The sequence below is a fragment of the Nomia melanderi genome, chromosome 12 (assembly GCF_051020985.1).
Source record: "Nomia melanderi isolate GNS246 chromosome 12, iyNomMela1, whole genome shotgun sequence".
NCBI classification, from domain to species: Eukaryota; Metazoa; Arthropoda; class Insecta; order Hymenoptera; family Halictidae; genus Nomia; species Nomia melanderi.
This window is the reverse complement of record NC_135010.1, coordinates 7,533,224-7,561,064: the sequence shown is the minus strand read 5'-3', so window position 1 is coordinate 7,561,064 and position 27,841 is coordinate 7,533,224. Positions and strand designations below refer to the sequence as shown.

The window sequence follows — 27,841 nt, the reverse complement described above, 5'->3', positions numbered from 1 at the left end:
CTGTTTCTAATTTGTATTAGCAAAGCAAGAGAAGTATTTCGAGAAATAAATAATATTCACTCAATGAAAGAACAATCTGAAACAGAGCTCTTAAGAAATCATCAATATTCATATTTTTAATTAACCCTTCAGACTTGCTTTTTACCACAAAATTATTCACTTTCTAACAACAAATAATCACCGTTCAACACATCAGCAGTTATTTCGAATAAAATAGAGACAGTGTGCTTTCTCAATAAAAATAGATTCAACGCAATATTTTAATATCGTCTATCGTATTTGATACAATAATATTTTAATATTTCGTCATACATTAAAATAATCAAACCATGTGCATGATGATATGCGTCAGGTCTGAAGGGTTTAGAGAATAGTCTCGCTCGGAGGAACACCGGTGTAAAGAAGCGGAAGTTTCTAATGCTCACCTCGACATGAATGGTTCGTTCTTTAAGCTCCCCGGTAGTCAACACCGAAGCCCGACAAGTGTAGACGCCGTCGTCGGATTTTTGCACATTCCTGATCGTCAGCGCGTTCTTGTCTATTACGTAGCGGTCGTTCGTCTTAATTAATTCACCGTTGTAGAGCCAGTCGACTAAGGGCGAGGGCCGAGCCCGCACTTTGCACTGAATCGCGAAGTCTTCGCCCAGAATAGGGTATTGATTCTCAGGTGCATTGTCCCAAGTGATCGCAACTGCGAAACAAGATTTTGCCATTCAGATTTCCACTTTGTCGCCACTCACTCAACGAAAGGATGTTTATCGACTGCACCGTAACATAATACGTGTATAAATCTTTCTACGAATGACATCTATGAATGTCTTTCTTCGATGAATCGTTTTCTAACACGAACGCCGTACGATTTCTTAGACGAAAATACACAAAATGAAAAAATGTAATGTTAAACCATTTGATTGAATTACATTATTATTATTGCACGTTCATCTATAGCTGAATATCACTGCATTCGGTAGCATGATTTATAATATAGAAATGTTTTAAAATAATCATCGTTTAATTGAGTGAACTGTGTTAATTCGACTATTCTTTAGTTTTTATCATTTTTTCGTCCTTCATTGAATCTTCTTGTATTACTAATTCGTTATCTGAAATCTAGTATTTATTGCTTAATTTTGTTTAATTATGTTAACTAAGTTACTGTATGGAAATGTTAATACAGTGTATTTTTTGGATGAAAAATTGAGAATTACTGAAAGTACTTTAATTAATTCTCCACAGAGTTTTGCGGTACTCCCGCGTGTCTGATCAAGACGTTAGATGTGTCACTAATGTTCCATACTAATGTTTTGAAAATATCTACATTATTCGTACGGATCGTAAATTATGAATACTATTCCTTGTTTATTCGAACTTTACTCGTACAATCGTGCGACACGAAAGAATGCTGACGTTATGGATAAATTATGCAGTTCGGATATATTCACAGCGATTTCACTCCGAATAACTCCGAATGCCGTGTCAAATGTTGGCCAACCAATATTCGAATGGGAATTACTTTACTCACCAATTGTATCGATCGTTACGGACTTGTTCAAATATATCGAGTTCGCGTAAGTGCCTCGACACGTGTATTTTCCAGCCTGTTCCTCTTGAAGCGAATTGAAGTACAGTGACAGAATGTTGTCCTGGTGCAATTCGGTGTACATCGGCGGTTTCAATTGTCCCGGGAACGTGCTACAGGAAATAATTGAACGATTACAGAACAATCGGGATAATTCACAGCATATAAACTGATATCTACGTTCTATGATGATGAGCTTGAACGTTCAGATGAATTGAAGAGTTTAAAGAGGGTGGGCGGCGAGGGGGGTGTGACATCGTATAACACGTAACGATCTCGGCTCAAAGTTTCTTTAACGCTTTAACGAATACAAACTAACAAACCAATTTTCCATTAACTATTATACAATTTACATTATCTGTATTTTTAAAATAGGGTAAAACGGAACAGTAACGTTTTTCATAAATAAAGAGCCCGTATCGAACTGATATCGCATGATATGGTTCTAATAAGTCTGCGCTTTCTTTAATATTTTAATTGGTTACGTATAATCGTATTGATGTGCAGTAAATTAGAATAGAAGATGAGATAAAAATTGACGAATAAGATTGCATTACTACAGAAAAAGATGGCATTTGTCATTTTTGTTCTTAAAATCATACATATATTTGTAGGTTATTTATATCAGATAACAATTACATATATTCAGCTAGCAATTTTGTTTGTTCCGTTTCACATTACCATTATTCGCGAGGCGGTTACTTCAATACTTTTAGAAAATCATATTTTCCCTTATAACTAAATATTACTATCAAAAAATCTCTTATTTCCTTATAGCCAACGGTTTACTTAAGATTCCCAAAGCAGATTTCACGCGTTTACTGCTGCAGATACTTCGTTATTACGCTTCAAAGAAAAGCTTCCCACGCTACCCTACTTTCCCCTATATTTCAATTATTCCTACATCCATCGTTCACATTTCAGCAATCCCCAAGCTTCTCATTCCACCTCACAATGTCCGAAATTTCATCGGAAAATCACCGAGAACGACGCGTGAATTGCTAAAGCCTCGACGATACTTAAAACGTATCCTTGGCAAAGTAAAATTTAGTCGGGCAATAACCGGCGCGGCTGTTCATAATTCCCCATAAAGCCAACTTCCGACCGTTGAACGGCCAATATAAAGCTCGTAAATCGCGTCGCGCAACTAATCCGCGTTCTAAACACGAAACGTCGAGCCGATATCGGTGAAATATCGTTACGGTACAGGTGAGGGCGAGCTGGGGAACGAGTGAGTGAGCGAGCGAGCGAGCGAGCGAGAGAGAGAAGATGACGGTGAAGGGGTGAAACGTCTAGTGCGGGGGTCGAAGTGACCGTCGAATTCGGATCGATGGCGGCGAGATCGAGCCGCGCCGCTCTGGATCGATCGTCCTTAATTCGACGTAAGGGCCGGCCGGCTCCGTGCTTGGATCGCGAGCCACGCGGGGCCGGCAATTCCGCCGTTTGTATTGCGCGACGCGGGAATTGCTGGCAACTGGGCACATCCACGTGAATTCGCGCAATTTGCCGGGGTCGCTTGGCAGTGCACGCGACAGATAAGGCGGTCCACGCGGCCGTTGAATCGCGTTGTAATGAATAGTTCGGACCCGAACCGGTCGCGTCAGCAGCGATACGGTTTAATGAACCCTTTCGGAGGTAGGAAACGCTCCTGGGGACTGATCGTTCCGCGAAGAAAGAGGACATGGGGCTGCTTGCGGTCGAGACGATGATTTTGGTGCAGCTGTGAACTACGGTATGCTGTTGGTTGCTGGGATTTGGGAACTTGAGTTGCTGTTTACTGTTGGGGATGCTTTGTGTTTTATTTATAATTGCTTTTTGGAAATAGTGGATTTGACAGTGTTTGGATATTTGGTATCGGGTGAAGGAGAAAAGTGTGTGAAGGTGTTAGATATTATTGGGTATTAGGAATAGATATGAGATATTAGGTATTAGAAATAGACATTGGATATTATTAGGTATTAGAAAAATATCTATATTATTTTTGTTGGGAATTATTTACTATAATACTACATTGACATTGATAATAACATATTGATAATAATATATAAAATTGATTGTATATAAAACACTATATTGAGATATAATATTACATTACTGAGAACTCTTAAATATTACTATAGAAAATGGAGTGCCCCAAAATGTATTTAGTAAGCTGATATCTTTATTAAATACTAAACAATGTTGCTAAATAAAATTTTGTGTTACTCCCATTAGATTCCACAAAGATATTTTCTGAAATATACCAATCACAGATAAGAATTCCCCACTGCTAACTTTAATAGTTACCTCCACCGTCCTTAATCCGAAAAATAGTCCACCTCGAACATTTCCGAAAGCACTACTTAACGACAATTCCATCCAAATTTGAAGCAGAATTCAGTTCAACCGATTCCAAGAATACCACTGCACGAACTACGCGAATTATTCGTTTCATTATCAACCGCGCGATCAGCCAAATTACACACGCGGCAATTAAAGAACTGACTTTCCCGGAATTTCCTGGAAAATTCTCGCAGCGCCAGCATCGTGTATTCAATAGAATTACTCTACGGGACGATCACGGGAGAGGAACAGGGTGCACTCGGTACGGGAACGAGCAGGGGGAAGGGGGTTTGGCGGAACGATTAAAACTGACACGACGAGGCGATGCGCCGGGCGCGATAACAGTGTTAGCACGACGATTATGCAATTCCGTTGCTCTTCTTTCCCTTCCGATCGGGACACGGTCGAGCACAATTAATGAAACGGCCCGGTGTTTCTGCGCGCGTTCCCCGGCAAATTTATCGGCCATTACTCCCCGCGACGAGCGGACATAATTATGCAAATCGCGAACGGGGCCCGCGTAATCGGGCAAACACGCGATCACGACGAATCAGTTACCGAGGTTAACGCTCGTTAGATTGTTTGATCCCGCGGTCAAATATTTGCGGGGGTGAGGCGGAGGGCGGGGTTCATCGGCATGGATTATTTATTAACAGTGCGGGCAGACGTCATCGAGCGGATTAACACTGGGAAGACGGCGGTCGCGATCGGCGGAGGGGGTTGAAACTATGCGGGCGCCACGTGAGGCGCGGACGTGAACAGAATTTTTCAGGTGCATCGGTGGGTAGACTGCGGGTTTTATGCAGTTCTCTATGGAATAAATCATTTTGGTGGAATTAGAATATTAATCGTGATACTTATAGAAAATGATTTTTAACTTAGGTTTTGTAGATTTGGTTGTCAGAGCGTGAATTTTCGTGAAATCCACAGTCTACTTGAGATGGGGTGAGATTTGATGCAACGTCTAAGATGTTTGAGTAATAAATTAATAGATTTGAATTAATGAGGGGCTATTCGAGTATTTGAAAATTCTCTTCTTTGCATCAAAATTGATACTCCTGGTACTATAAAAATGATCAAAAACCATTGATCTTCATTTTCATAAATTTTCTAATTAAATTATCAAATGTACAATATTCAATGATAATTATTCGACAAAAGAATTTTTAAATATACTCCCAGTACGTCTTTAACATCAAATCAATTCTCTCAATATTCCATTTAATCAGACGTTCCATCTAGGCGACGATCACGTGGCGCCCCGACAAAGGGCAACGAAAACATCGACGTAGGGACAGAGCTACTTAATTGCTGGTGGCACTCGGCCGCGTCATTAAATGACGCCCGCGAGTATCCTTTAACGTCTATTTCAGCGCGTTGTATCTCCCTGTGGTTTTCTTGCCCGAACGGCGAAGTGTACACAGGGGGCGAGTCCGTTTAACGTTCAAATACAACGGGAAGTCGGTTTACCGGCTGGAAGGCGGAAAACTTTCGCGAACAGCTTAATGAGCAACGCTTAGTTCGCAGAACAATCGGCGGAGCCAGCAATTAAGAGCCCCCTGTACAGTCTGTAGTAGACGTAAATCAGCGACCGAGGGGTATGCGGGGGGTGTTTTTCCGTGTACGTGTGTATGCGAGACGGTATATATGTGTATGTGGTTGCACGGCGATGGTGGCGATGATGGTGGTAGATGAGAATAAAAAACAGTCGTCTATGTTCTGGACAGAAACTAAAAGTGAAACTAGTGAAAGGGCAGCATGTCGCAAAAAACAGAGGGGACAGCTGGTACGACGACACTACAGTTGCGTGTAAAAAGTCTTGAATTCAGTTTTGTTATACTCGCCTTTCGATCGGCAAGACGACGAGTCTGTGTGCAAAACAAGTGAAGACAGAAATTTGTTAAATTAGTGGCTTGGGTACGTGTACTACTCGTGTGGTAGACTTTATCGTTTCGTTTACTTGTACACATTGAATACGTCTGCGGGTCGACGGGCGAACTGTTCGATCGATGGTAGAATAGCTGACGGATTTCGATTGCAGATTCACTGTTTTGGTTTTTTCTGTTCTTAGAGATTAATGTAGGTTTAATTGGGTGGATTGATGTTTGATCTTGACGAACCTTTAGTGGATTTTTGATGGGATCGTTGAATGAAATTTTGTAGATTTTTGGTAGAATTATTGAATCAGCTTTCGTAGAGCTTTGGGAGGTTAAATAAAGTTTAATGGATCTTTGGTAGATTGAATAAGATTTAGTAAATTTTTGGTAGAATTATTGAATCAAATTTTGTAGACCTTCGGTTGAATAAAATTTAATGGATCTTCGATAGATTCTATAGAATTTAGTATATTTTTGATAGATTAAATAAAATGTAGTACTTTTTGATAGATTAAATAAAATTTAATACATGTTTGGTAGATTGAATAAAATTCAGTAGATCTTCGGTAAAATTATTCAATCAAATTTGTATAGAACTCTTCAACTCTGGCAGATATCAAAATACTCGAATAAATATGTCACTCTGAAATATAAAGGTTGTTTCCACCCCTTCAGACAAGCAAGGTTCCCGTGAAATTTTTGTAATATCTACCTTCTACAAAAGATCCATCAAGATCAACGATGATTGGTGATGTTTGATAGATTCCAATAAAAGCAGAACCCTACAGTAAATAGACAAACTTCTCGAGACAAGGATTGATGTTCTACAAACCGACTGAGATTTCAACAGTTTCATCCGGTTCATCTTGTCATCGATGACGTCAACTTCAGCACGAAATTTATTTCCTTTCTCACTCGGCGAATTGTCAGTTCGCCCGTTGCCTCCGGCGACACTCTGTATATAACTCTCTCTCCTTTTAATTATCAACTAAAAGCGGCATTGTTATCGTACGAACAAGAAAAAAAAAAGAAGAAATAAAGAGGCTCAAAAAGCGTGAGCACCCCTCGCTCGTATATTCTCGTCTGGCTTGACACACGTTTGTTTGCCCTGTCACGATATTTTTACGTTCCGTTCCTCGTTTCTCGCTCCCAACAATCGTTTGAATTACGACATTTCGACTGCGCCGCTGTCTGTTCCTGTAAATCTGAAGGATTTAATAAATCAGAGCAGCCTTTTGTGGCGGCGCTCGAACGCTCGCGCGAAGCCGTGATTTTATTTCGAGTTACTCAACGTGCTCTAGTTCTACTGTGTAATCAAACGTGTGAATAATTGCTCAATGATTCGTGATATTCATTTTTCATCACCAAATTGCATACTTTATATTTCATGTTTTAAAATTTTCAGGGAACAGTCTATAAAATTTTAGGTTCTAGTCCTCTATATTATTCCTATACTTCAATTTCTATAAATTAGTGTTAATAGTTTAATATTATAATAAGAATCTTCAATTTTTCCGAGTGCTTTAATTTTTTTACAATCAGATCTTACCAAAAAATCAGAACAGACTCAGTTTTTACTTCTGTACCTATAACATAAACTTTCTTTTAGACTAGATCAAACTTTAACAATCGAAATTGTCCATTACTCTCTCAATCCGCACGAAAGCTAAAAACCTGACACGTCTTTCGAACCTCTTATCCATACCCTTTCGCAAAAAAGAAATCCACGCCGATTAACCTGCTACGAGCAAACGAAAACGTTTCCTTTGAAAAATTGAATCTTAAGCAGCCGCGTGACCCGAGTCACGAACCAGAAAAAAGCGAACCGCTAAATTACCTATCGCGCTGCCCAATTATCCTTTCACTCCGATCGTGTTCGAATCCACGCCGAGCCGCGATAATGCTCAGCCTGGTTCACAAGCCACACCGAAAAAACCAAGAAAAAGAGCGAAGCTAACCGATCATCAATGGAATTAATTGCTGCCAAACGAGAATGTACAAGGGGGCGAAAAGTGAATGCTCCCGTGGTCGATCGGTCGTCGATCTACTCACTTCAATGGATCGATCACACGGTTCTGCGGATTGAGCCATTGCATGTCTTTGATCAGCTTGGTGTCTTCGACCTTGGGCTTGCACGTCATGATGATGCTGGACCCGATTGGCTTCGTCTGCGTGTCCCCGCTCGGCAGGATCTCCAAGGAAGGCTCCTCCCCGTGAGCTGTAAGCAGAGATCGGAGACGTGACCGGTTGTTACATTGACACGAGACGGATCGTTAGCGTTCCATCTACGATAGCGCAAAACGAGAAAGAAAGGAATTAGAGACGGGGAGGGAAGCTGGGGGGAAACGAAGGGAACGAAAGAGACGGACGACATTCGAAGTCAAGATCATTTCTTGCCCCTTATCCTGGACGCCGCTTTAATCGGCCGAGGGTAATTGCACGTAATTCCGTAATAACGAGGCGATTACCTCCACGAGACCCTGGAAACTGTCCTGTGATTTTTGCAGACACCTGGCAAACCCGCACGTACACGGTCTCCCGCTAAGTCACGAACGAGGAGCGTACACGGCGAACCGTTTCTCCTCGGTGATTTCGATGCGTGCACGATTAACGCGGCCCGGTTTAATGCACGGAGGTTCCGTGACTACGATCGGGATTGGAAGGGGTCTGAACGTGTTCTGGCTCGAAACACGTACAGAAAAAATAAGGAAATTATGGCACTTTGTATAGTTTTGTGCGGCAGATTGTATCGTGGGAAAAGTTCATTGATTTTGGGGAATTTATGCTTCGGACGTTTTTTGGGTGGATTGATCGTGTTTTAAAGGCAATTTGGTGTATCATGGTTTAATCGTTCAGTTCTAGTGATGCAGTTGTAATTTTAATAATTTTGATTTCTGGAATTTTGATTTTCGACATTTCGATTTCAATAATTTCGGTTTCGGTAATATTGATTTCGATAATCTCGATTTCGATAATCTCGATTTCGATAATCTCAATTTCGATAATCTCGATTTCAGTGATCTCAATTTCAGTGATCTCAATTTCAGTGATCTCAATTTCAGTGATCTCAATTTTCAATGATCTCAATTTCAATAATCCCAATTTCAATAATCCCAATTTCAATAATCCCAATTTCAATAATCCCAATTTCAATAATCCCAATTTCAATAATCCCAATTTCAACAATCCCAATTTCAACAATCCCAATTTCAACAATCTCAATTTCAACAATCTCAATTTCAACAATCTCAATTTCAACCGTTTCAAATTTAATAATTTCAATTTCAATGATTTCAATATTAATAATTACAATTTCAGTAATTTCAACACTTCACATTCAATTATAACTTTACTTACAACCGTTAAACAAATCTAACTTAAGATAGATCTACACGCATTTCATCGCGGCGAATATCAACAAATATCTCTACCGAGCATAACAACTACAGCACGACTTCCGTAACACTAAAAAATACAAGAAACTTTTCAATCGACTTAACCCACCAAAAACAATACCTCCCAAACTCACAATCCATATTCAGTATCAACTGTTACTCCGCGAAGTCCTATAACAAAATAATCCTAGCCTCATCTCCCTCTGCTATTCTTCAATAAATCCCAACAAATGTCATCAACATTTTATTACAAAAGCGCCAACGTGCAAAACATCGTTCCCAGCAAAGTGTCGTATTCAATAAAACCGTCCCACGAAGCGCGACCGGAGGAACGGGTCACAAAACAGGGAGGATCGTTCAAGAACTCCGTAAGCGGCTATCGAGCATCGAATCGCGCAAGAAGCCGCATCGGGTTTAGTCGGGGAGCGCAACAACGTTGGTCCGGTAACCGCGACAAGAGTGTTGGTTTTCGTCTCGTGGATCAGCGATCGTCGTGAATCGGATCGCGTCGTCGTTGGGGGCTAGCTTACACGTCGGCGTAAGCTTCTTACCGAAACGATCGTTGGTCCGGGTCGCCGGCGCCGTGTCTCTGAGCACGTAGATGCACAGCACGGAAATGCAGATCGTCGTCTCGGCGGCGGCGCTCATCCTCAGTGCCGTCGTGGCGGATGCCGCGAGTGCTTTTACGACGGCACACGTGCGTCAACTATGACGCCGGGAATGCGGCGGCGTGACACGCAACGAGCGTGAGCCCCGGGCGCCCCGGCGGCGGTGCACGCACAACAGGAAGCCAGAATTAAGCTAATTAATCGTGACGAGCGAAAGTACGGAATTGGCCTAACTAGGAAATGTTACTGAGCGTGTGCACCCTGGCGACGCTCGCCGATGACAACTATGTGTGCCCCTCGAATGGGAATATTTGCATCTTGATCTCCCTTGGCAATGGAGAGTGTTGGGATTGGTTAACACTGGAACTACCAGATAAGTCAGAATAACCCGATTTCTTCTTTTAGTATTATTGAAAAGGTACAGATACTTGTTTGAGAAATTAATGCGGAAACGTGGGTGTGTACTGGTTTATCGAGTGAAGGTGAATATTGTTTACCTTCCGATTTGAATTTAGTAGAGCATGTGTAAGCTATGTAAGCGACATGGCACTTTTATTTACTGAATGGCGTCAGAAACCATTTTATTATTTTCGTCACTGTTATTGTCGTAATATTTATAATTAACATGTTAAGTATTGTGCTACGTCACTTCTGTGAATTTGTTTGCACTTGTTATCTATGTTACGGTATTTTACGGTAAGACAACTTGAAATACTTCCGGTCCGTTAACACTAGAACTATCAGATAGGTCAAAATGACCCATTTCCGATTTCTTCTTGTGGAACTATCGAAAAAGCACAGATACTTGTTTGAGAAATTAATGATTACTGATTTAGTAATACCTAAATTGATATATAAACCAATTGAAATTATAATTACACACTTGTAGCTCTCACGAAGAAATTTTCAAAAGTCAGCTTAAGTACTCAGTAGTTCTAGTGTTAATTTCTTGGGTATAGAATTAGTTTGAATGAATTTTCTTGTGGAGATGGTTTTAGGTTTTGGATTGCTGAATTAGTTGTTGGTTTTATTGCTTTGGTATTTGTTTGTGGGGAATTATTATTGGTTTTGTTGTTCTAGTGTTTGATTATAGTGAAGTTATTAGTTTTTGTTTTAGTATTTGATTGTAGAAAAATTGTTAATGGTTCTTATATTGATTCAAATTTGCTGAGATAGATTTGTCTGTGTTTTGACGCAAGAGATGCATCAAGTGGAATAGTATTCTGGAGACTTTTGTTTATTTTTGTGTTTCTGTGCTCTTTTCGGATTTATGTTCGATTGAAATGAAACATTGGTACGTACGATGAGGCGGGGAACGAAATCACAGCACTGTGCCAATGAAGTTGTTCAAATCTGTTATAACTTTCCGAATATATCAAAAATGTTTAGGAAGAGAATCAGTTCCTGTATTTTGAACACGTGGAAGTTAAACTAGAAATATCACGGAACATTGCAAAATACTTTTCGCTTCGTCTCGAAAAGTTGGCTTGCAGTGAGTTACGCTGTTTCTGATCTCACAGATTCCATTAGTTGAATAGGAAAAGTTTCCTTTAGAAATTGAACGAAACTACTACCTTTTATCAATGTTAGTATAAGAAAAGTTCTGTAGTTTTTTCCCTCCACGTTTTAACAGCGAAATGGAATGTTTCTGGACAAGAAATGTGAAGAGATATTTAAAAAAATTTGTTAAATGGTTACATTCTATTTCTGATTAATATTGCAGCTAAAAGATCTCGTGAATCAAATAACAACGACCCAAGGTCGTCAAACTTAAAAATTAATCAATACTTTCCTTTATAATTACAAACATATATTACAATGAATATCACACAAAATCTATATCCACGAAATTTTCAATTATTAAATCAGATTAAATTTGCAATTACCAAATCAAATTAAACTTACTATTACTACATCACATTAAACGTTTAAATCAATATCTTTGTATACAAACTTATAGAAACCAGCACTCACACCTAACACAAGTCTATCCACGAGATTTATAATTACCAAAACGCATAATTAAAAACTCGTCCAGCAGAAGTTCGGAAAATCGATGAAAATTGCGATATTTCACTTTCAATTAATCCCCAAGAAACTCGCGCAACATTACAGGGGATTTAAAGCGGCCGCCGCTAATCCTTTCAAGCGAAATAATGAGACAGTCCAGACTCCTCGATCAATTAAAGAACTTTTCCCCGAGACGGTGGCTGCGACGGGGGTTTCCGCGTCCTTGCCTCGAACCACCGACCGGAAATTATACATGTGGCCTGCGCGGTGACGAATTTCGTCCGGCTGAAGATCGTCTCCGCGCCCCGTAATAGCCTCGAGGCCGTCGTGTTGTTCCATTAGATTAATTGCCGCATTACAATTTCAGTCGCGACTGTGTTCCAACGGCCGCAAAATGGCCGCCGCTCTGCGACACAGAGACCCGCGGTCCCACGAGCTGTGTGCGTCGTTAACGTGAACACACGGTTGTTCTTTTTTTTTGCCTACGCTGTTCCAATTTGACACAGTTTCAATTTTCGTGGCATGGCCGATTACGTCAACCTCGGATCCGCGTCACGCGTCAGCCGTCCGGTTGAAGCGTTTGTTCCTTGTTGCTATACGGTGTTGCAAAAATAACATTTCCGTATGGGTGTTGTTTTAAACTGTAACCGATAATATTTTTTGCGATTTGATGGTGATTATATATTGTATTGTCTGTGAATAGTAGAATATTTTGGTAATTGAGCCTGTTAACTGTGGAATTTAATTTCAGAAATCTGTGATAATGCTCGCGGTGAAATCAAATAATGAAGAGTATACTCGTTTAACACACGTCAAGTGTGCCTATGAATATATTCTAACGAAAAGCTAGAGCGAAGAAGAATGACATGTTTATCTGAAATAATTTATCGTTGAAAGAATCGGTATCGTTTTGATTTTAAGGTGACGTTACACGTCGAACGCAGTTAACTGGTTATGAAATGGTAAAATAGTAATATAGGAAATATTGCATAAAATAATTATATAACAAATATAAAACATAGTATACAATAGTATAAAATGCAGAGTAAATGAACAATTAAAATTTAAACACTCGTTAGTCAGATACTTATAATCCATAGCTATATAAAGACTAAAATATTAAAAGGAACATATTAAAAAGTAGAATTTCTGTAGATTAACAAAGAAAATGTAGTTTTAAAAAGAATCCTCTTTCCTTAGAAATAACCTCGCATCTTTGAAAACAGAAATACATCTCAGATATCAATAGATATTCTACAAAGAACCACGTACAATAGTACAGGATCTTAACATCGGACAGCATGAATATTGGAGAAATTTCAAGGAGGAGAATAAACCATCTTATCGTATTCTTGCGAGAAGAAGGGAACACACGTGAAACGTCTAAAACGGGGCCAGCCAAGGTAAAGTCAATGCATTTACGAGGTAAACCAGCGGTCCAGACGGTGCGTAATTCAGTGGAGAAGAGGAGTTAGAAGATTCAAACGGAAAGTCCAATTTTCGGTCCCGCGTTGCCTCCCCGTTTCGCGATAAGAAGTTCAGCAATCGGGAGGATTACGACCCCAAGAAATATCTTGCGCGCCGGGACAGCTTATTTGTTGGAGCCGCTCGGGAAACAACGCTTCGCCGTTGCGATAAGGCTCGCGAATTCATCATTTCCGACTCGCTTAGTCAAAGGGGAGGACGTATGACGCGGAGGGGGATGAATTAAAGGTTTTCCTTCTAGTACAGAAGGGCGCGCCGTGTCCCAGGGATGACTAATAAAGTTTCATGGAGCAGACGCTCCCCGCTGTACGAAGGAAACGATAATGATCGTTTGATTATTAAGGACTTTTGGTACCATAATTATCGTTGCTCCTCTTGTTCCCTTATTCTGTGATAGAATAATGGGAATATAATGTAGTATAATATTTCCTTTTAAATTATCCCGAAGTAAAATTATATTTGAACATTTAAGTTTTAATACTTCGAGTTTCATATCACCGCCATGTTAATGTATATTTTAATATCGTATTGCCGCTATATTAATTTATACTATAAGTTTTCCACTATTACGCGTGAAAATTTCAGTAAAAGGAGAAATCAGACTATTTTGGATAATTTATCTTCATATATATTATCTGAAAACATATTATGTCCTATATGTTTAATAAATATTTAACATTGCATTCTATAAGAAAATACGTTCAGTTAATACTGTCTTCAATTAATACCGTTCTTTTATTTTTGCCACAAAGAACTAAATCAAATCTAAATCAGAAACCTCCACGAGGTCCAACAATAAATCTATCAGTTCGAATCAGTCCCAACCCACAATTCAAACGAAACGCACTGACAAGTACACATCTGATATTCCACACGCATCATCACGAAGTCATTAAAATGCACACTGCATCCCCTCGATCATTATAACATTACACGAAACTCGTTCACCGTAGCTCGCCGAAGAGGCCGTCACGCTAAGAGGGTCGGGAATCAATCGAGCCTGGCCAAGGATCCGCTCAAGCGGCTCTCATAATCGTTTCACAAATTCAGTCTACTCATCTCGCGCCAGCCGACCGACCACCCAGCCGCCGAGCCACCCCTACGGTTTACACTGGCACGCCGCACGAGCCATTATCCAGCCCCGAAACTCGCAAATTCATCGTTTCCGGTCGCGCGCTTCATCCCACGAACGAAACATCCATCCCTCGGAGTTTCCCGCGAAGAAATCTCGTAATTGGCCCAGGGCTTCATCAGACTTCGCCTTCCAGGCTGGAGGGTTGCCGAAGATGGCTTTCGCGGGTTTCCCTTCGGAAAGTCAGGGGGTGGGGGAGAGAATGAGAGAGAGAGAGAGAGAGAGAGGGAGAAAAAAATTGGGTGAGGAAGGATAATAGAGAGAGGAGCTAGCCAGCGTGCAGGAGACAGAGGGTTGCCCTCCTAGGACATCTTATTTACGTTAGTTAGGGTTTGTTGGCACAGCCACCCGAGGGGCTATTCAATGGATCCACCCCCTCCCGACCCTCCACCCTTTTCTATTCCCCGATGCATACGTATACATTCAAAGGCCCGTGTCTCCCTGGACTCTAGGAGCCTGCTATTACGCCCACGCGACGGAACACCCCTCGAACACGATCTCCTCGGCAAACTTGCCCGGTTACTTACGGGCCACCCGGTGTGCTAGGTCCGTGCGCTGGTTTACCGGACTTCTGAAGTTCTGATAAATAGATTCTCTGACGGAAATTTTGTGATTTGAGAACATGGGTGTAGCAGAGTGTTTTGTTTTGGGACTTTTTTTTTCTTTTTAGAGATTTAGTCTTCGGATTTCCACCTGAGTGCTTAGGTTTCTAAATGTCAACCTTATTAAGTATGTTAATTTCATTTAGAATCATTACATTAACCCCTTGTCTTAGAATATCGTGTGAGATTCGTAGCGAAGATTTCTAATACGCTTTAACAAAACGTAAATATTATTCAGTTCTTTTAAGATCAAATGCAACATTATGTTTCTTGTTAGCAATCTGTATAATTTAGGGTAGATCTAGATATAAAAACAGCATAGAATCTTCCGTTTTGCTAGTGTATTATTAACGAGTAGTTCTAACAAGTGCAACCGCGGAATCAAATCGTAGAGCAAGGGGTTAAATGTTTAGATTTCAATTCTATTCAGTTCGAAATATTTTGTTAATATTTCATCTTCTATGCTGTCAATTTAAACGCATACAGAGAAAACAGAAGCTGATACAGATAATTAAAACAAGTTTCCAATGTCTCGCATTCGAGACGTCGAGAGACACAAGGCTCTCGAATAAATTCAACCGTCCCGCGACAGTTGCAGTATTATTCTTTCAGGAACTATTACCGTGCTGATGACATTATTATTCTTTCAGGAACGCGGGATAGCGTCATCCAACATTCTCGTCTTCCGCGAAACGAGCTAGTTCCGTAGCACTATTTAGCAGGTGACAAGCGCGTGCCACGATTCCGAACACGAATTCAGTTCTATCTATTCTGCGCGAAGTGTTTCCGCGAGGTGTCGGAACTTCCACGACGACCTAATACATTATTCCACGAGATTATCGCCGCGCCGACACGGAGGATCGTTACGCGGAACACCTTGTATACGGGGTGAGACGGGAGACGAGTAAACTCGGCGACATGTCACTCGAGCTGGAAGAATTCGATCTGGGAGGGTCGGGAGAAACAGAAGGGCGGCGAGGGCGGCGTCGGGAGGGTTGCAGAGAGGATTTGATCAAATTCCGATATCGAATTGGCCGGGTAAGGGTGAAAAACGAGAACCGCCCGTAGGGGGCTTACGAAATTTTCGGATGTAGCTACTTGACAAACTTCCACCCCTCGGGCCCGCGGTGCTCTCGACTTTCTTTGCGCACGGCCGCCTATGGAAAAAAAACTGAGAATCGACTATTCACATAACGAAAGTTGAAGATTACCAATGTGATGCTAAGTAGTCCCTGCTATAAAATTCTGTAAAATTCTATGCAAATAAATTCCGTTTCTGTACTTATATAACGTTGGAATCGAAACGCAGAATATCCATTGTCGTTGAAAAAACTTTATAATATTCGCGTAATGTAGAGAAAATATAATCACGATATGTTTAGCTATATACCTTACAACTTTTGTCTGCAACATTTGTTTGTTTCACTTATACTTTTCAAGTTATTGAATTTTGTCTAGAAAACGGATGTGAAATATCAAAATCGGCTATTCACATAACGAAAATTGAAGGTTTCTTGAAATTAGTATCAGAATGAAAATTCTATGCGACTAAATTCCATTTCTCTACTTACGTAATGTTGGAATAGAAACGCAGAATATCCATTGTCATTAGAAAAATTTCATAATATTCGCATAATGTAAAAGAAAATGTAATCACGATATGTTTAGCTATATACCTTACAACTTTTGTCCGAAGCATTTGTTTGTATCGCTCATACTTTTCAAGCTATTAAATTTTATCCAGAAAATGGGCGTGAAGAAAAAACGAAATGATTTTCATTTGAAAAATCAAAATTTTGGTTTAGATAATTAATTGAATTCAAAAATTGGAATTAGATATTTACTATTTTGTAAGAATTGAGGTTTTTAATGATTTTGTGGGTTTGGGGGTGTCTTGTCTTATTTTTAGTGTTACAGGGGTGAAACCAGATAAGAGGGTTGGAAGTGTCATTGAACAAAATTAAATTTACGACGAGCAGTTTGATAGCGTACCGAGAAAGAACAGTTCGCGTCAATTTTCAACCCTCTGCCTCTATAGAGAGGGTAGTTATAGGGTAAATTCAGATTATCACATTCTCTTTTCCCCATTTATTCGCATGTAAAAATTTGGAAAAATTCTGGCAGTTTGCAGCTACTGAGGCACGTATCATTAGATTTTTTCGAACTTTTTCGTTGAAAATCCTAGTTACTGGAAAACTGAGGTTACAAAAAAATTTAACAAACTCTCTACATGCTAAATAGAAGAAGCTAGAATAAAAACTATTTATTTGCTACAAAAAATATTATTAGCTTCTAGTGCACCCTGATGAAAATGCGACGACGTTTATACGGAACGTTTCCTCAAAGGAATTCGAACAAATGAAAATCAGACGCATTCGCGTGTTTCGATTGAAGGGGAGGGAAATTTCGGTGAAATATTTTCATAAATTTGTCACGTTGCCCGCGATCATCAAATGAATTCGACGTTGCGATAATTTTATTAACACAATAATGGAGAATGAGCACCGGCATGTGAAATTTTAACCGTCGAACGATTTACCGGCGAATTATACAATATTAATCGGTTAAGGTTCCCGGAGCGTTAACACACTCGAGGATTTTGTTTCAGCTTGATACATTCCGGTCGGGTGTAAAGCAAGAGCGAATTGCGCGAGGTATACTGATGAAATAAAATATGATACAGATTTTTCGCGCACCGGCGAGATACGTCGCAGATCTGGCTATTGGAATTAATTGAAAAGCGCGGGGTGTATTTCGCGAAATTTCACGGCGAGAGATGCTTTTTCGCTGTGAGGCAGCATTATAAAATATTACGTGCTATTTCCAACACGCCATTTCCATCTACGCTGTTTACCGTGTTCGATTTTTGCGGAAATACTAACCGAACTGCATTCGGACTTCAGTGGATTAATTAAAAAGCAGAACGGTAGAGGCGTGTTTTCTTTATTGAAGGTTTTCGCGGGTTCGTAATAAAAGAAACGTGTAATTAGAAATCTGAACCGATAATACAGTGGAAATAGCTTTTAATCGATGGTGTAACGGTCTTAAAATAGGCTTCACGACCCTTAAAATACTCGTGTGTATCACGATGTGCGACAAATTAATCGTCTGTCTAATGAAAACAGGCAAGTGCTGAGTGACGGGAATTAACTCTAATAGGGTTGATATCTGAAATATTGACAAACTGTCTTCCAGCTATCGAACGGTCTCGTTATCTTAGCGGATTACTAGTTGTACACTGATGGGAGATTAAAGAAGAAATTGGCAAGCTTCAAAATAGCGATGTACGAAGTGCCAATTTTAAAAAATTGAGATTTGGAGGGTAAGTTCGAGGTTCGCTAAATATTTGTTCGGCGAAATTGGAGTTATAGTAAATTTTGTTTTGAGTAAATTCTATTTTCAATGAATTTTATTCCGAACAAATTTTATTTTGAGTAGATTCTACCTAAAACAAATTTTTGTTCAAACACCTTCTCGAAACGTTCCTCTCATTCAATTAACTATTCGTCAACCCCAAACACAACTTCATTCAACCGAAATTCCACTCGCCATTCAAATCTCCCACTCTGTATCCAAATAAAACTTCCCTCAACATTGTCCACTACCAACAGCTTCCCCAAAATCCTCCTCAAAGTACATTTACCTCGTACAAACAACCAATTCAAGAAGAAACACACACAACCACAAGACACTCGTGACCTATAGCTTAGGGGATCGCGAGAGGGGGTTTCGGATAATCGAGTCGCCGCTGTATTTAAATCGATCGAGAACAAAGGGAGCGGCAGCTTGAAAGATGCTCCCGAGGAGAACGTCCTTTTGTCCGGGACAAAGAAATGCGAGGAGGGTGAATTGGAACCGAACCCGATCGTTCGCAATCGACAGGAAAAGACATCGACGGAGGGTGACCGGTAGAGATGTGCGAAACTTGAAAATATCAGAAGTTCCCGAAAATTCCGAGAATTAGTTTCGAGAACTGCAATTTCGAAGTTTTAATCTTAGATTACTAGGATTTTAAGTTGCAAGACTTTCGGGCTATAAGACTTTCAGATTGCAAGGCTTTTAGGTTGAAAAAGTTAGCCAACAAGACTTTTAGGTTGCAAGATTTTTAGACTATAGTGCTTTTAGGCTACAAGACTTTTAGGTTACAAGATTTTTAGACTATAGAGTTTATAGGTTGCAAGACCTTTAGGTTGCAAGATTTCTAGACTATAGAGCTTGAAGGTTGCAAAGCTGCAAACCTTTTGTTTGCAAGATTTTTAAGCTGCAAGGCTTCTAGACTACAAGGCTTCCAGACTATAAGGGTTTCAGAATACAAGCTTTTTAGACTTCCACTTTTTATATTTTAAGATTCAGCTATCCTACTTTCGAACATTCCAAATATTTTTGGAAATCCAACAATTTTTAGGAACCCATTCCGTTCCGATATATTCCTGACCCGTCCTGATTATCGAGTTTCCTACACTGTCAGGTCCTCGGACACATAGCAGTGACCAGGGTCGAAGGAGGTTCTCTTCACCTCTGTTGTCACAGCCGAAAGTTTCCCGATTAAGGCGCAGCCGGGGGATCGTTCCCGTTGTAATCTTGTCGACAAACTATCGCGATTAAGTAGCTCGATATAACGCGCTCGGATAATGAAGTGGTCGAAGGGGTTCCTTCGCCGCGGCTCTTCAGCAAACCGAAATTACGCGCGGTAATAAAGGGGCACGGGGTAGGGGGTTCGGGGTTTGGGTCGGCCAGCTTGCGAGAAACTTCTAACGACGAGTGCACGCGCGGTTATCCGCTGTGAACGGTTCACCGGCGCGGTAAAGGTGTTCTGATATTAATACCAATTAACTGAATGGTCCGCTTGAGATTTCTACGTGGCGCCGGGGAAGCGCTACTTACTTGTTCCCGAGGAGGTCCGAGTGTGCTTGAAAACTTTGGACATTTGGGACTATTCGTTGATTCAGTTTGAATCGTTCACTTCTTTAACACTAGTACCATTGTACCAGTTAAATCGACTGTTTTCTTTTTCTTTCGCAATTGTTGATATTTTAAAAGCATTGAATATTCGAAGCGATCTTGAAAATAAATAGTTTCACTCGAATACTGTAATGGATGTCTGAAGAAACTGGAAGAATCTATTGTTACACTTTTTATAGGACTCGTGGTGAAGACTTTAAGCAAGATTTAACGAGCTGTATTATTAGTTGACTCTTTTGGATTGAAATTAAACGTTATTCTTTTGTTAGCAATAATTATACTTTATAGCAAACATAGAATATAAAATATAGAATTTTTTTTCAATAATTGTATATAGGTATAGCAGAAGTTATTTGTTAATTATTCAATGATTATGTGGAACTTTGTTCGATTGTTTTAATATTTTCTTTGGTTTATGAGAGAACTTCAAATTCTTATTTATGTTTCTTTTGAGAATCAAGCTTTATTCATATTTTATTTACAATGATTTGGTAACTCACTTTTTAAGTATGTGATATGATAACTAATGCGAATATTTCAATTGAATGTTGCCTGGTGTATTTTCATTAAATTTACGACATTTTGATATGACTAAATCCAGGATTACTTGCAAACGAAGAAGCCATGAGGTGAAAGGATGAGCGGAAGTTGGTGCCGCGTGAATTGTTAGCACGTGGTTCGCCGAAGCCACTAAAAACGAGCAATTTGGCCACAAGGCTTCCGACTAAACCAACCTTTGAGGTGGTTTTAGAATAGGAAGTCCATGCGTAGAAACGAAACGGCTGACCGCGTAATACGGTGCTCACGGAACGAGATGGATTTCAATATCTACATCCTTCAAATGTTACACGAATCGTTCCTCTTCTTAAGGAACGATTAATTAATCAAATTAGCTATAAAATCCTTACAAATCTTCTAAAAAAAAAACAATATTTTCCTGGCATATTAGTAATATAATTCTTTAAACATATCATTTTTGAAAACAATCAAAATAAAATAAAAATTCACAAATACCATATAAATTACATAAATCACCATCAATTCTATTAACCGTTTGCGGACGAAGACTCAAAGTACACAAAGCTAGCAACATACGAAGATGAATTATACTTCGAATGCTTAAATAATAGAAATAAAGGAAACCACACTGATCTCTTGCTATTCGAGTAATTAACACTAAAACTATCAGATTTCTGATTTCTTCCTTTTGCAATTATTAAAAGATAATAGACGTTTCTCTCAGAAATGATTAAAGAAATTGATTTAACAATACACAAATTGAATTTTAAATCAATTGAATCTTGATAGATGCACTTTTGGAGTTCCTATAGAGAAACTTCAAAAAGTCAATTTAACTATATAAGTTTGCAACTTAGTATTTCAAATATGAGCATTCCATCTCAAGATGTCGACGTTCTTCCGAAAAGGGTTAACAATAAAAGGGAATGAAATTATTTAGAATCAAATAATATGATTACAAACGCGTCAGCAATGAAACACATATATCATTTCATTCCCAATTCAATCCATTCAATTATTGCTAAAACGCTACGTATGGAAATCAGGCAGTGTAACGTGTATTGCCAGTAAATCGGAAGGCACCGAACCAATTGTTCCAGTGAAATGCACGAGTATTATCTTTAATGGGAATTTTGATGGAGCTAAAATCGAGCGGAATCGTTCGACAATGGACGTAATAAGATGTAACGAAACCGTCTGTGACAGTCGTGTGGACACGAGACGACACGGAATTAGTCGAGGCGAAACTATGGAAATGCGGCTTAATCGATATCCGGCGGTTTCGATGGAGCACAGAGAGGCACTGGCAAACGGATCATATTCAAACGGAAGTGTGGCTTACAGAAGACAGTTTGGAATTTCATCCGTCGCCCGGAAACTTCGTCCCGGGGCAGCGGCGGGGCTTAAATGTTCCCATTGTTCCGTCGTTCAAACGTTGCAATTAGTTTCCCACGTATTTACATCGGACAAGCTGCGGCCGCGGACCGAATGTTTTCAACCTGTCGTTGAGTAAAACACTCGTAAAACGTCCCGCGATGCTAACGGGACGCGGATTCCGTTAGCGGAAAGTTCTTGTCGCAACGGCCCCCCTCGCAATTAATCTTTCGAACTGCAATCGCAGCTGCCAGCTTCCGCAAAATTCGGAATTATTTCCGTACGTGCGTTCCCCGCATTCCTGCGATACCGTCGAAACAGATGTATAGAAAAACGGATTTTTCTTTGAGGAAATTGTGCTTGGAAAATATGAAATCGATCGGTAGAAGTGGAAGTATGTTTATTTTTATATTCGAGTATGTTCGAGACTTTTTGGAGCACATTTTTTGTAGACTGGAATTTTTTAGAAGTTCAATTTACGAGGAAATCGTGTAGGAAAGTTGTTTTAGGGGTGCAGTTTAGTCCGTTTTGCGTTTAGTGTCTGACTATCAATAGACACTTCCACTTGAGGCGAGAGTTTCGAAATATAGAATACTGTATTACCATTTTTATAAAAGTAAAATAAGCAGAGAATTTTTATAGAATCTATAAAAAATTGATTCTATATTCAATTCATTCTATTTCTATCTATTCTACTTCGGAATTCATTCTATTCTTCATCAGTAGAATAAGCAATCCACGATCAGAGAGAATCCTACACATATTCAACACATTCAAAATCAATTTCCACCAAACGTCTAACAAAATATTCTATTCTACTCGACACATTTACTTGTGCACAAGAAATCAGTCTTCCATCGTCATTACGGCCACACCCTTCACTTATTCCATTATTTCAACTAAATTTCTCCCGATCAATAGAAACATTTCTCCATCGTTGTATCAATCTAATACGTTCATCTTCCATTTAGTACAATCTGTTTCACGAGTCCGTGTTGCTGAAGCAGTCCCGTGATTCCCAATGCCTATTAAATTCAGACAAAACCATGAAACCCGGCGTGAACCGCTCGAATCAAACCGCTCCCCTCTGTCAGCCGATCAAAGCGCGGGGTACACAAAGGTAACAAGGAAGCCTTCTAAATCCGAGTACACGTCGGAGCTGAAAGGCACACCGTGCTGGAGATACTGATAAAAACTTCTCCCGACACGGCAGACGGTAAACTCTCTCTCCCTCTTTCTCTCTCTTTCTCCCTATCTTTTTCTTTCTACAAGATAAGCCGCTTCTAATTAAACGCTCCTCGAAGGCTTCCACCGATTCTTTTCCACCCTTCTCTCTGCTACACTCTCATTTTTCTCCCGTTCATCAGAAAATCGCGTTCAACTCTCTCGTGATTCAATTCGACTTTCGATTTCGTTCGATGCTACACCACTTCCCGTTCAAATGTTCTGTTATACGTTCATTAGTCTTCGCTGATGATTGATTGCTTGTTGATATTGGCTTTTTTTCTAGGGTGTTCGAAAGTATGGAAGTTTCTGAATGAATTTTTATTTGATTGTAATTATTGTGTAGAGATGTATGGTTTTGTTTTTATAGATTGAGTATGGTTGCTTTTTATTCTTTTGCCTGTTGTTATAAGTGTATTGGAAGTAAATGTAAAAAAGAACTTGGAATTGTTATTTAAGAAATTGTGTTTCGAGGAATTTGAAAATGGTTATATTATTTGCAATACGATTTGAATTCTTTTTAAATTTAACTTTGATCTTTTTTAATGAAGGATAGAGTTCTTATATTTCTGTGCAGTTAATGTTAGCGTACATTTGTGATTTTCATTTTTCATTTTCTTTTGTTTTTGATTAATAATAATATTATGAAATTTTTTCGACACTTTTCGAAATCTACATAGTTTATCTGCTATACGAACGAGGGCAACAACTTTTATTCAACGGATCAGCGACGAGTGAATTGAGATGCAAACTAAAGGATGGCTGATCGTTTGAGGAATGCGATATCGGGGTGTTTATGAACGTCTGGCCGCATCCGGCAGGTTAAATTGAGAATTCCATGCAGCACACGGGGGTAGATACAAACAAGCGTATCAGAATACACGGCACACATTTCTCGGTAAGCGCATTCGTAAGATATCGAAGGGGGATGGTTTCGAGCTGGTTATTAAAATACTGGGCATCAAGCATCGTGAAATTTCGGACGTGCAGATCCACCACGCCGGGGAATGCGATTAGTTCATACGAACATGCAAATCAGCGTTGAACTATTTGCCATTATTTTATATCTAGCGCTGGTAATTGTGCATTTTAACTGTTTTTTTATATAACATGTAAGAGGATACCAATGATTAATTGCTTTGTTGTTTCAATTCATTAACGATGTATTGTTAGCATAAAGTATTTGTTGCTTTTGAATATAATGATTTTAAATATTTGAAAGAACTCAAAATTTGAATGTTTAGAACATTTACTAGAAAAACTTAAGTAATTCAAGTTTCGAACAATTCAAGTTTCGAACCATTCAACTTTCGAACAATTCAACTTTCGAACAATTCAACTTTCGAACAATTCAACTTTCGAACAATTCAACTTTCGAACCATTCAACTTTCGAACCATTCAACTTTCGAACCATTCAACTTTCGAACCATTCAACTTTCGAACCATTCAACTTTCGAACAATTCAACTTTCGAACAATTCACGTTTCGAAGAATTCAAGTTTCGAACAATTCAAGTTTCGAACAATTCAAGTTTCGAACAATTCAAGTTTCGAACAATTCAACTTTCGAACAATTCAACTTTCGAACAATTCAACTTTCGAACAATTCAACTTTCGAACCATTCAATTTTCGAACCATTCAATTTTCGAACCATTCAAGTTTCGAACCATTCAACTTTCGAACCATTCAACTTTCGAACCATTCAACTTTCGAACAATTCAACTTTCGAACAATTCAACTTTCGAACAATTCAACTTTCGAACCATTCAATTTTCGAACAATTCAAGTTTCGAACCATTCAACTTTCGAACAATTCAAGTTTCGAACCATTCAACTTTCGAACAATTCAACTTTCGAACAATTCAACTTTTGAACAATTCAAGTTTCGAACCATTCAACTTTCGAGCAATTTAACTTTCGAATAATTCACGTTTCGAAGAATTTCAAAGCCACCAGCAGCAAACCGCACAAAACCAAACCACATTAGAATAAAATTAGTCCCTCATTAGCTTCGCTAATTAAAAGCCCGTCAGATCTCCGCTGCATCACGCTCCACGCCGATTCGAATTCGCCCCTGGCCGTGCACACGTGAACGCGCGTAGCACGTGCAAACGGTGTAACGAGTGGCACGGAGGCAACGCGGCTCTCATAGAGAACAGAAAAAAAAGGAAACCGACCAGATTCGCCTTTAACGAGTCTTACCGCTTTGAGGGCGCCGCCTTTTAGGGACGCAGAGGCGTGCACGATTGCGCGGTCCACGTCGATTCGTCATCGAGGGTGTAGCCCGGCACAGAATCGTGGCAACCGAGAGAAGGACAGGGATTGAGCACGCGAAAAAAGAGGGAACGAGGCGAAACGAGATGATCTTACGCCACGGCGTTTTTCTTTTCAAGGATTTCTCGCTCTCGACGTAATTGCGTGTAGTGCCTAGAAGAAGTTAGGGCTGTGATAACCGTGGGCTTCTTTTCAACGTTTCTCGTTCCCCAAAGGCGCGCGTCGAAGCGGGGGATGGGGTCACGCGTTTTTATCGATCCCTCGAAACACGCGTTTCAAGTTGCCCTTAAGAAGAAAAAATTACTAAACGGTTTTACTTTTACTATTAGAATTCTGTGTAACGAGCTGCAAATATATTTATTCGACTAACAATTGAAAGGAAAATAAGAATTGATTCTTCGTGTTTGAAAGGAAGACTTTGTTATAGGGATATGATTATATCGCAAACTTTTTAATGTAATTTATATGATTTTTTGAGAATATTGTAATGTTTTTGAAAATAAAGAATGATGAATTTGATACTTAAATCGTGTCAGAAGTTTTGCTGTTAGGTTTTTCAATGTTGTTTGAATTTTTATCTATGTTTATGAACTAAAATAAACGAGCTTTTTGTAATACACATTTTCAATTATAGCACACTGTTTTTTAGAATGTCATTTATATCAAATACTGTGTTATCCAAGTATCTACTTTGAATATTTCCTGTATTGTTACATTACGTAACACTGTCACTAAGGTTTTATCTTCTTTCACTGGCCATGCAAAATGGCGACTAAAAATCCCGATAGAAAATCTCGGGAAAACAGAATGTAGCATAGTTAAACACGGCGGTACAACAATTCTGTCCCTTTATTCTTGAAAAAAATTTGTTCAGATTTCAAATGAACGAAATATTCGTCCGTTACTATGTTTTTTGTCGCGCCCGCTTGGGAACGTTGGCAAAAAGAGGAATAAAATAATCACACGCGGGATTTCGCGGGTTCCATTTTCGGATTTGCGTTCGACGACGCGTCCCGTTGGGCCGGCGCCATTATATTTACCGCGGCGTGCTTTTTTCCCTGTTTATAATGGATCTCCCCCGCGAGACGTATTCGAGAAGCGGGGGTTGGCGGAACACGGAGGAAAAATATGTTTGTCGAAATTGGCAATCGGTGGAGGTAGGCGAGAACTCGAAAATGTCGGAACCCGGATTGAGTTATCGGAAGAATCAGATTTAAATGAAAGTAAATTTGAGGGGAAAATAATGATGGATAAAATAAAATATAATAAACTATTATAGTGTGATGATAGAAAATGTGGGCAGATCGGGAAGGGGATGGAAGTGGTTATTTTGAAAATTCAGTTTCATTAGAATAAGGGCTGGTTAGAAAGAATCAGATTTAAGAAAAAGTAAGTTTGAATAAAAATATAATGACAGATCAAATAAAATATAATAAAGGGCTGGTTAGAAAGAATCAGGTTTAAATAAAACTAAGTTTGAGAAAAAAATACAATAAAATATTGTAGAATGAAATTATAGAAAATATGAGGATGTTAAAAAGGGAAACAGAAGTGTTTATTTTGCAAATAGTTTCATTAGGATCAGGGTTAATTACGTTAGATTAAAAAATGGACGTAGAAGTGGGATAGAAATATTTGTGAATTCTGTAAACTTCGAAGAACTATGTAAATGAAGTTACATTTTCTGACCGTAAGACAAATTAACTAAAATATATTTGCTTATTTTATTACATACGTTCTATCTCTTATAATTTCATACATTTCACCTAACCTGATATTTTCAAGTTCTCGCAAGGCACTAGAGCAATCGGCTAGGAAAACACAAGGGCGGCGCTCGAAAAACTTCTGTCGGCGAAATAACGCGAAGGATTACTCGCGGTTGGAAGCGCACCGGATGACATCGTTAAAATTACTGCCTTGATTCGCAACAATGTTATTCTCGTCGGGGAAAATGGGTTAAGGGGAGTTACATCGCGCCCGGGCTAATGTAAAATTTATGGCACGAAATATTGTCCTTTTTCCGTTGCAGTTGCTGCACCTGCATTCGCAAATCTGTTTCAAACAGGAATGCGGAGGGTTGAATAAAATTCAATATACGGAGTTTTTTGCTTCAGTGTTTGCGTAATAACTCCCTTTACATGGACGACAAGATATTTCATTTCACGTGTGGATTTAATACGTAGAAATTTGTAATTGTAGAAACACGCGTATAATGTCGAGATGAAAGCGTTGGAAAAACATTAATTAACACATTGCATACTGGTAACAAGAGATCTCGTGTTTATAAAAGGACACTCGGCTATGTCAATTTCTTAATTACTACAGCATTTTAAAAACAACATTAAATTTGATTAGAACTGATTCTAATAAAATTTCAAATATATTACATAATATTTGAGTTTTTCCATATATAGTGGTATAAGTTGATCTCATTGAAAATCGCCATCCGCGCGATTCAGTTTTCTGAAAATTAGTTG

General features: G+C 39.3%; 2 protein-coding genes across 8 annotated transcripts in view; one reads left to right on the top strand and one right to left on the bottom strand.

The window, feature by feature from the left end:
* Nucleotides 1-27,841, bottom strand: part of Fas2 (neural cell adhesion molecule fasciclin 2) — a 182,710-nt gene that overhangs the window by 31,717 nt on the left and 123,152 nt on the right. For 3 of the 4 annotated variants that reach the window (XM_076372883.1, XM_031975003.2, XM_076372885.1), the window contains exons 2-5: nt 7,831-7,996; nt 5,746-5,769; nt 1,523-1,692; nt 426-691 (exon numbers count right to left, since the gene is read on the bottom strand). In XM_076372883.1, coding sequence (XP_076228998.1) covers nt 426-691; nt 1,523-1,692; nt 5,746-5,769; nt 7,831-7,996 — 626 coding nt within the window. The remainder of the gene's footprint in view (nt 1-425; nt 692-1,522; nt 1,693-5,745; nt 5,770-7,830; nt 7,997-27,841) is intronic. The other variant, XM_076372884.1, reaches the window with a different exon arrangement.
* The window catches only part of GlcAT-I (Glucuronyltransferase I), a 162,069-nt gene that overhangs the window by 37,909 nt on the left and 96,319 nt on the right, over nt 1-27,841 (top strand). The window lies entirely within an intron of this gene.